At 52.4% G+C, this 8,818-nt stretch overlaps 1 protein-coding gene across 1 annotated transcript in view; it reads left to right on the top strand.

Annotated features, from left to right (window-relative positions):
* Nucleotides 1-237: 237 nt before the first annotated feature.
* The window catches only part of zfyve26 (zinc finger, FYVE domain containing 26), a 73,776-nt gene continuing 65,195 nt past the window's right edge, over nucleotides 238-8,818 (top strand). The window contains exons 1-7 of the mRNA XM_029712683.1: nucleotides 238-906; nucleotides 1,293-1,466; nucleotides 2,726-2,871; nucleotides 4,862-5,108; nucleotides 5,573-5,842; nucleotides 6,795-6,923; nucleotides 8,415-8,585. Of these exons, the coding sequence (XP_029568543.1) occupies nucleotides 309-906; nucleotides 1,293-1,466; nucleotides 2,726-2,871; nucleotides 4,862-5,108; nucleotides 5,573-5,842; nucleotides 6,795-6,923; nucleotides 8,415-8,585 (1,735 nt within the window). The 5' untranslated portion in view covers nucleotides 238-308. The remainder of the gene's footprint in view (nucleotides 907-1,292; nucleotides 1,467-2,725; nucleotides 2,872-4,861; nucleotides 5,109-5,572; nucleotides 5,843-6,794; nucleotides 6,924-8,414; nucleotides 8,586-8,818) is intronic.

The raw sequence follows: 8,818 nt of genomic DNA, 5'->3' as shown, positions 1-8,818 counted from the left end.
CCGTCTCTCTCTCTCTCTCGTGTCTCTCTCTCTCTCTCGTCTCTCTCTCATCTCTCTCATCTCTCTCGTCTCTCTCTCTCGTGTGTCTCTCTCTCGTGTCTCTCTCGTCTCTCTCTCTCATGTCTCTCTCTTGTGTGTCTCTCTCTCATGTCTCTCTCTTGTGTCCTCTCTCTCTCTCTCGTGTCTCTCTCTCGTGTCTCTCTCTCTCGTGTCTCTCTCGTGTCTCTCTCTCCCCGTCTCTAGACTGTCCTCCCCTATTCCAGCTATACCTGTCTGAGTGTCAGATCTACCTGGAGGCAGTACCTGCTATGTTTCGCCTGGAACTACTGGAGAACATCTTCTCCCTGCTCTTCCTGTCCAACGCTGATTTTACCCTCCACAACCATCAGGGGGAGACGACGAGCACAGGCCAGACAGAACCCTCCGAGGAGAAAGAAGGGAAGAGAAGAAAAGGACAACAGGAAGAGAAGAAGAGAGGAGACGGACGGGAGGAGAACGGAAGCTCAAGCAAAGCCGCAGTAGGTGGAAGAGGAGATGAGGATCAAAGTAAAATGACAAAAGAGAACCACCACCAAACCCCAAACTTCCCCTTCTCAGCGTCCCAACGGAGTCACCTTGATCTGGGCCACTTGACGGCAGGCTGCAGGGGCTTCCTAGTGGACCTCGTGGCCATGGAGGGGTTCCTACGGCTGCTGAGAGAGAGTCTAGAGGGGGTGGTGGTAGTGGGTCAGCGGGCGGGACAGGAGGAAGGCAGGGCTCTGGCGGGGGAAGCGGAGGCGGCAGAGAGTCTGGGCTGCTCTGTGATGGCAGAGACTTTCGGGGCTCGGCTGCAGAGACTGTACAAGAGGACAGCAGAAGCCCAGTGGAGACTACAGATTATCTCTACCAACCAGGACAGCGGCAACGGTGAGTTAGAAACCAGTTAGAAATGAACCTCAACCTTAACCAGACCACTAGCAGAGTAGTGATGTTTATACCAGACCGCTGTAGTGGGGAGGGGAGTTAACAGTTAAAGGAGGAAGCTGGGTTTGGTTAGTGGGTGTGACCGTGTGAATTGTTGAGTGTAAATGAGCAGTCTAAATACAGCTGTGTGTATTCATAGTGTCTGCTGATCTAAGATCAGCTCCCCTTGTCCACAACATTATCCCTATGCTACAACATTATCCCTATGCTACAACATTATCCCTATGCTATATCAGCCCCCCCCCAGGTCTAACTGCTACCTCTACTACCCCCCCCCCCCCCCCCCTCCCCCCCTCCAGGTCTAACTGTTACCTCTACTCCCTCCCCAGTCTCAGACCCCCCCACCCAGCTCCAGGCATCTCCAGCAGCCAGTCCTGCTCTCTGTCTAAAAGGAAGAAGCAGCAGTACTGGGGTCAGGAGGAGGAAACGGCCTAGACGACAACACTCTGACAGACATCCCTCCACAGAGATACACAACGGAGAGGTCAGCGCCAGCCCCTCAGGTGAGCAGCCCCTCAGGTGAGCAGCCCCTCAGGTCAGGTGAGCAGCCCCTCAGGTCAGGTGAGCAGCCCCTCAGGTGAGGTGAGCAGCCCCTCAGGTGAGGTGAGCAGCCCCTCAGGTCATGTGAGCAGCCCCTCAGGTCATGTGAGCAGCCCCTCAGGTGAGGTGAGCAGCCCCTCAGGTGAGGTGAGCAGCCCCTCAGGTGAGGTGAGCAGCCCCTCAGGTCAGGTGAGCAGCCCCTCAGGTCAGGTGAGCAGCCCCTCAGGTCAGGTGAGCAGCCCCTCAGGTGAGGTGAGCAGCCCCTCAGGTGAGGTGAGCAGCCCCTCAGGTCAGGTGAGCAGCCCCTCAGGTCAGGTGAGCAGCCCCTCAGGTGAGGTGAGCAGCCCCTCAGGTGAGGTGAGCAGCCCCTCAGGTCAGGTGAGCAGCCCCTCAGGTCAGGTGAGCAGCCCCTCAGGTCAGGTGAGCAGCCCCTCAGGTCAGGTGAGCAGCCCCTCAGGTGACACAGGAAGCAACATATAAAGCCTATTTTCTGCTAAGTTGTTAGTTATGGTAATTTCCTAACTAACAATTCAAATTAGCCCTTTGATTCAGTAGCAATTATGTGCCAGCCAAATACCAATAAACTCCTTTTTTAATGATACCGTCCCACAGTAAAAAGGCTTCGTTCTCAATGTATACTACTCATACACAGACTGAGTGGACAAAACATTAGGAACACCTATTATTACCAGGACAAACTGACCAGGTGAATCCAGGTGAAAGCTCTGATCCCTTATTGATGTCACTTGTTAAATCCACTTCAATCAGCATAGATGAAGGGGAGGAGACGGGTTAAGTAGGCTTTTTAAGCCTTGAGACAATTGAGACATGGATTGTGTATGTGTGCCATTCAGAGGGTGAATGGACAAGACAAAATATTGAAGTGCTTTTGAACGGGGTATGGTAGTAGGTGCCAGGAATCGGTTTGTGTCAAGAACTGCAACGCTGCTGGGTTTTTCACGCTCAACAGTTTCCTGTGTGTATTAATGGTCCACCACCCAAAGGACATCCAGCCAACTGGACACAACTGTGGGAAGCATTGGAGTCAACATGGACCAGCATCCCTGTGGAACGCTTTCAACACCTTGTAGAGTCCATGTCCTGATGAATTGAGGAAGTTCTGAGGGGAAAAGGGGATTAAACTCAATATTAGGAAGGTGTTCTTAATGTTTTGTGTACTCAGCGTAGTTCCTTCTAGAACTGTTGTTGTCCCCTGTTCCAGATGGAAGTGGAGGAGCCGGGCGGTCGGACTGGGAGGTGTGCCCCTGTGGAAGTGTGGGTAGCTGGGTAGTTCCGGCCATGTTGTCTCCACCTGAGTCCCTGCTCATGGCCTGCATCCGCCGGGGAAACTACATGGAAGCACACCAGGTTAGGACCAAGGGTTACGGGGTTAGGACCAAGGGTTACAGGGTTAGGACCAAGGGTTACAGGGTTAGGTCACAGGTTACGGGTTAGGACCAAGGGTTACAGGTTAGGACCAAGGGTTACAGGTTAGGACCAAGGGTTACGGGTTATGACCAAGGGTTACAGGGTTAGGACCAAGGGTTACGGGTTAGGACCAAGGGTTACAGGGTTAGGACCAAGGGTTACAGGGTTAGGACCAAGGGTTACGGGTTAGGACCAAGGGTTACAGGGTTAGGACCAAGGGTTACAGGGTTAGGTTACGGGTTAGGACCAAGGGTTACAGGGTTAGGTTACAGGTTACAGGGTTAGGACCAAGGGTTACAGGGTTAGGTTACAGGTTAGGTTACAGGTTACAGGGTTAGGACCAAGGGTTACAGGGTTAGGTTACAGGTTAGGACCAAGGGTTACAGGGTTAGGACCAATGGTTACAGATTAGGACCAAGGGTTACAGGGTCAGGACCAAGGGTTACAGGGTTACAGGGTTAGGTCACAGGTTACGGGTTAGGACCAAGGGTTACAGGGTTAGGACCAAGGGTTACAGGGTTAGGACCAAGGGTTACAGGGTTAGGACCAAGGGTTACAGGGTTAGGACCAAGGGTTACAGGGTTAGGACCAAGGGTTACAGGGTTAGGACCAAGGGTTACAGGGTTAGGTCACAGGTTACGGGTTAGGACCAAGGGTTACAGGTTAGGACCAAGGGTTACAGGTTAGGACCAAGGGTTACGGGTTAGGACCAAGGGTTACAGGTTAGGACCAAGGGTTACAGGGTTAGGACCAAGGGTTACAGGGTTAGGACCAAGGGTTACGGGTTAGGACCAAGGGTTACGGGTTAGGACCAAGGGTTACGGGTTAGGACCAAGGGTTACGGGTTAGGACCAAGGGTTACAGGGTTAGGACCAAGGGTTACAGGGTTAGGTTACAGGTTACAGGGTTAGGACCAAGGGTTACAGGGTTAGGTTACAGGTTAGGTTACAGGTTACAGGGTTAGGACCAAGGGTTACAGGGTTAGGTTACAGGTTAGGACCAAGGGTTACAGGGTTAGGACCAATGGTTACAGATTAGGACCAAGGGTTACAGGGTCAGGACCAAGGGTTACAGGGTTACAGGGTTAGGTCACAGGTTACGGGTTAGGACCAAGGGTTACAGGGTTAGGACCAAGGGTTACAGGGTTAGGACCAAGGGTTACAGGGTTAGGACCAAGGGTTACGGGTTAGGACCAAGGGTTACAGGGTTAGGACCAAGGGTTACAGGGTTAGGACCAAGGGTTACAGATTAGGACCAAGGGTTACAGGGTCAGGACCAAGGGTTACAGGGTTACAGGGTTAGGTCACAGGTTACGGGTTAGGACCAAGGGTTACAGGGTTAGGACCAAGGGTTACAGGGTTAGGACCAAGGGTTACAGGGTTAGGACCAAGGGTTACGGGGTTACAGGGTTACAGGGTTAGGACCAAGGGTTACAGGGTTACAGCTTGCTACCAATTCATTTACTCCCCCTTCCTCTTGTCCCCGATTCCTTCAATATTTGCAGATCTTTAAGGCGTCTGCGATTTATTATTGGTGAAAGCTTTACAAATACACCTCTTATACCTGTTTAGACCCGTCCGATCTAGAGAGGTTGACAGGTTGGAGCCACGAAGATGGTCCCGTGTGGCTCAGTTGGTAGAGCATGGTGTTTGCAACGCCAGGGTTGTGGGTTCGATTCCCACGGGGTGACCAGTACAGAAGAAGAAAAAAAATGTATGAAATGTATGCATTCACTACTGTAAGTCGCTCTGGATAAGAGCGTCTGCTAAATGACTAAAATGTAAATGGTCTAGTTAGGACTGGCTCTTGGGTAGCATTTAGTGTTGTGGTATTGTGTGACATGGTTTTTACGTCTCTGGTTGGTCCCATCCTGGTCCTCCTATCTGTCTGTCTGTCTAGGTTTCTCTGACCTTTTTTGACCTCTGCGTAGGTGTCTCTGATGTTCGGCCTGGAGGGTTCATGGTGCTTTGGGGAGCTGGTCTTCATGGAGAGTTACCGGGAAGTCGTGGAGGAGTTGGGTCGCGTGGAACAGAAAATGGAGACCCACTCTTTATCTTCATCCTCCTCTTCCTCAGAGGGCCTGGGAGCGGCGTCCGTGGCGCCTGCTCCGGGGCGTAGTCGGCTGGGAAGTAGTGGTCGCTCCACCCTGCAGGCCATCGGGAGTGCTGCTGCTGCCGGTACTTTATTTGTTGTTGACATTTTTTTGGGGTCATTTAGCAGACACTCTTAGCCAGAGAGACTTACGGTCAAGGCAGTCAACTGAAGTGAAACGATCAAGTAAGATTTGAAGCGAAACAATTCCATACGATCACAATAAAAAACGTTCCCCAGAAGCAGACGTTCGTGTGTATCTGTCTTCCACGTAACATCTCACCTGTCTTAACACAGGACGGCTATTTAGTTGCTTTACTTTGTGAATGTTCTCTTTATCGTGTGTGATAACTGTAACTAATTTATCCTCTCTGTTAGGTAAAGTCCTTCTACTCTATATAGATGTGTTTCTGTCAAGTTAGGGTTAGTCTGTCTGTAGAGCTGGGGTTAGAGGCTTACTCCCTGTCTGTCTGTAGAGGTGAGGTTAGAGGCTAACTCCCTGTCTGTAGAGGTGGGGTTAGAGACTGACTTCCTGTCTGTCTCTCGTTAGGCATGGCATTCTATTCCATCTCTGACGTGGCAGACCGTCTCCTTTCCACCCCTGGTCGCCCCGTTCCGTCTCTGGAGGAGGGCTACTGGCTGGGCCGCTGTGTCTTGGACCCCCCAGGGACAGGCCTCCTGCACACCCTCCTGGAGGAGCTCAGCCCCCCTGCCATGGCTGCCTTCGACCTGGCCTGCTGTCACTGCCAGCTGTGGAAGACCTCCAGGCAGCTACTGGACACGGCAGAGAGACGGCTACACAGCAGCCTGGAGGGAAGAGGTAGGTGGAGGGGGTGGGGTACGATGGGGTTGGGTTGGTAGGGTGGGGTACAGTAGGGTAGAGTGGGTACAGTGGGGAGGGTAGGGTACAGTGGGGAGGGGTAGGGTACAGTAGGGTAGAGTGGGTAGGGTACAGTAGGGAGGGGTAGGGTACAGTAGGGTAGGGAGGGGTAGGGTACAGTGGGGAGGGGTAGGGAACAGTAGGGTAGAGTGGGTAGAGTACAGTAGGGAGGGGTAGGTTGGGGTGGGGTACAGTGGGGGGTAGGGTGCAGTGGGGAGGGGTCGGGTACAAGTGTACAGTGGGGAGGGATAGGGTACAGTGGGGAGGGTGCAGTAGGGTACAGTGGGGAGGGTGCAGTAGGGTACAGTGGGGAGGGTGCAGTAGGGTAGAGTGGTTAGGGTACAATAGGGTGGGGTACAGTGGGGGAGTAGGGTACAGTGGGGGAGTAGGGTACAGTAGGGTACAGTGGGGAGGGTACAGTGGGGAGGGTGCAGTAGGGTACAGTAGGGTAGAGTGGTTAGGGTACAATAGGGTGGGGTACAGTGGGGAGGGGTAGGGTACAGTGGGGAGGGGTAGGGTACAGTGGGGAGGGGTAGGGTGCAGTAGGGTACAGTGGGGTAATTGTATGACTTCAGTTTGAAATGGACATAGTTTTTTTGCTCTTCCTTAATATGTAAAGTCAACAGACCTGTGGCCAAATAAATAATGTCCCTCCCCTTTTCTAACGTCCATCTCCCTAATCCTCCGTCCCCCTAGTCCCCTCCGTCCCCCCAGTCCCCTCCGTCCCCCTAGTCTCCTTCCGTCCCCCTAGTCTCCTTCAGTCCCCTCCGTCCCCTCCATCCCTCCAGTCCCCTCCGTCTCCCTAGTCCCCTCCGTCTCTTCCGTCCCCCTTTCCTCAAGAAACATAGTGGATCTCTTTCTAACCTCGTTATCTCTCCATACCGTTCCTCAGGACTGAGGGTGGAACCCAAGGTGAAACACTCTGAGGGGATCCGAGGGTTTCCTGCAGTGCTCCAACAGATGGGCAAGATCCTCAGTCACACAGCCAGTCACAGTGGCAACAAGGGCCCCGCCAAGACAGGTGAGCGCTACTGCATTAATTCAACGAGTTATACGTTTATTTTCCTTATATAGTGCTGTCATTCCTCTCTCCATGTCAACTACTACATGGCATGACACAGAGTACGAGGTGTGGAATGTTAGCCCTCTACGTGGAACAGAGTGGCACAGAGTACGAGGTGTGGAATGTTAGCCCTCTACGTGGAACAGAGTACGAGGTGTGGAATGTTAGCCCTCTACGTGGAACAGAGTACGGGGTGTGGAATGTTATCCCTCTACGTGGAACAGAGTACGGGGTGTGGAATGTTATCCCTCTACGTGGCACAGAGTACGGGGTGTGGAATGTTATCCCTCTACGTGGAACAGAGTACGGGGTGTGGAATGTTAGCCCTCTACGTGGAACAGAGTACGAGGTGTGGAATGTTAGCCCTCTACGTGGAACAGAGTACGGGGTGTGGAATGTTAGCCCTCTACGTGGAACAGAGTACGAGGTGTGGAATGTTAGCCCTCTACGGGGAACAGAGTACGAGGTGTGGAATGTTAGCCCTCTACGTGGAACAGAGTATGAGGTATGGAATGTTAGCCCTCTACGTGGAACAGAGTACGAGGTGTGGAATGTTAGCCCTCTACGTGGAACAGAGTGGCACAGAGTACGAGGTGTGGAATGTTAGCCCTCTACGTGGAACAGAGTACGAGGTGTGGAATGTTAGCCCTCTACGTGGAACAGAGTACGGGGTGTGGAATGTTATCCCTCTACGTGGAACAGAGTACGGGGTGTGGAATGTTATCCCTCTACGTGGCACAGAGTACGGGGTGTGGAATGTTATCCCTCTACGTGGAACAGAGTACGGGGTGTGGAATGTTAGCCCTCTACGTGGAACAGAGTACGAGGTGTGGAATGTTATCCCTCTACGTGGAACAGAGTACGGGGTGTGGAATGTTAGCCCTCTACGTGGAACAGAGTACGAGGTGTGGAATGTTAGCCCTCTACGTGGAACAGAGTACGAGGTGTGGAATGTTAGCCCTCTACGTGGAACAGAGTATGAGGTGTGGAATGTTAGCCCTCTACGTGGAACAGAGTACGAGGTGTGGAATGTTAGCCCTCTACGTGGAACAGAGTACGAGGTGTGGAATGTTAGCCCTCTACGTGGAACAGAGTACGAGGTGTGGAATGTTAGCCCTCTACGTGGCACATTTGGACACTGATAAACGCCTAAATTGGAATGTAGTGGTTGTACAGTAACAGGCCATACATGACGTCACAGCTCTGTATGGGTTTTGACTGACAGACGTTCTGAACTTGAGCACCTCACGAGACAAGAAGTTGACCCCCCCCCCCCCCCACAAATCCCTCCTGCTAATTGGGCAACTTTTGCTGTTTCAATTTAGCCCAATTCATATAGGCCAATTCCCAAGAGTGTAAAGGGTTAACACAAAACGGGTCTGGATTTTCAGACAGAAGAGTTGAGAGTTCATGTTCAGTGTTTCTCTCTTCCTGCTGTGTTCATTCTAGAATCCATTGTAGAGGACCACGTTGTGTCCAGTCCTTTAGGCTGCTGCATACAGGAAGTGTTGCTGTGCTGCCACCCTGTGCTGAGTGAGGAGGGCATCGCTACCCGACTGAGCCTGGCACAGCACCTAGAGATCACCCTGCATACCCTGTCCACCGCTACAGAAACCACAGGTATATATCACCCTGCAGACCCTGTCCACCGCTACAGAAACCACAGGTATATATATCACCCTGCAGACCCTGTCCACCGCTACAGAAACCACAGGTATATATATCACCCTGCAGACCCCTGTCCACCACTACAGAAACCACAGGTATATATGTCACCCTGCAGACCCCTGTCCACCACTACAGAAACCACAGGTATATATATCACCCTGTAGACCCCTGTCCACCACTACAGA

This window comes from Salmo trutta, chromosome 25 (genome assembly GCF_901001165.1).
Source record: "Salmo trutta chromosome 25, fSalTru1.1, whole genome shotgun sequence".
Taxonomy (NCBI): domain Eukaryota; kingdom Metazoa; phylum Chordata; class Actinopteri; order Salmoniformes; family Salmonidae; genus Salmo; species Salmo trutta.
Note: the sequence above shows the minus strand (reverse complement) of the source record. Positions and strands in the feature narration are given on the sequence as shown.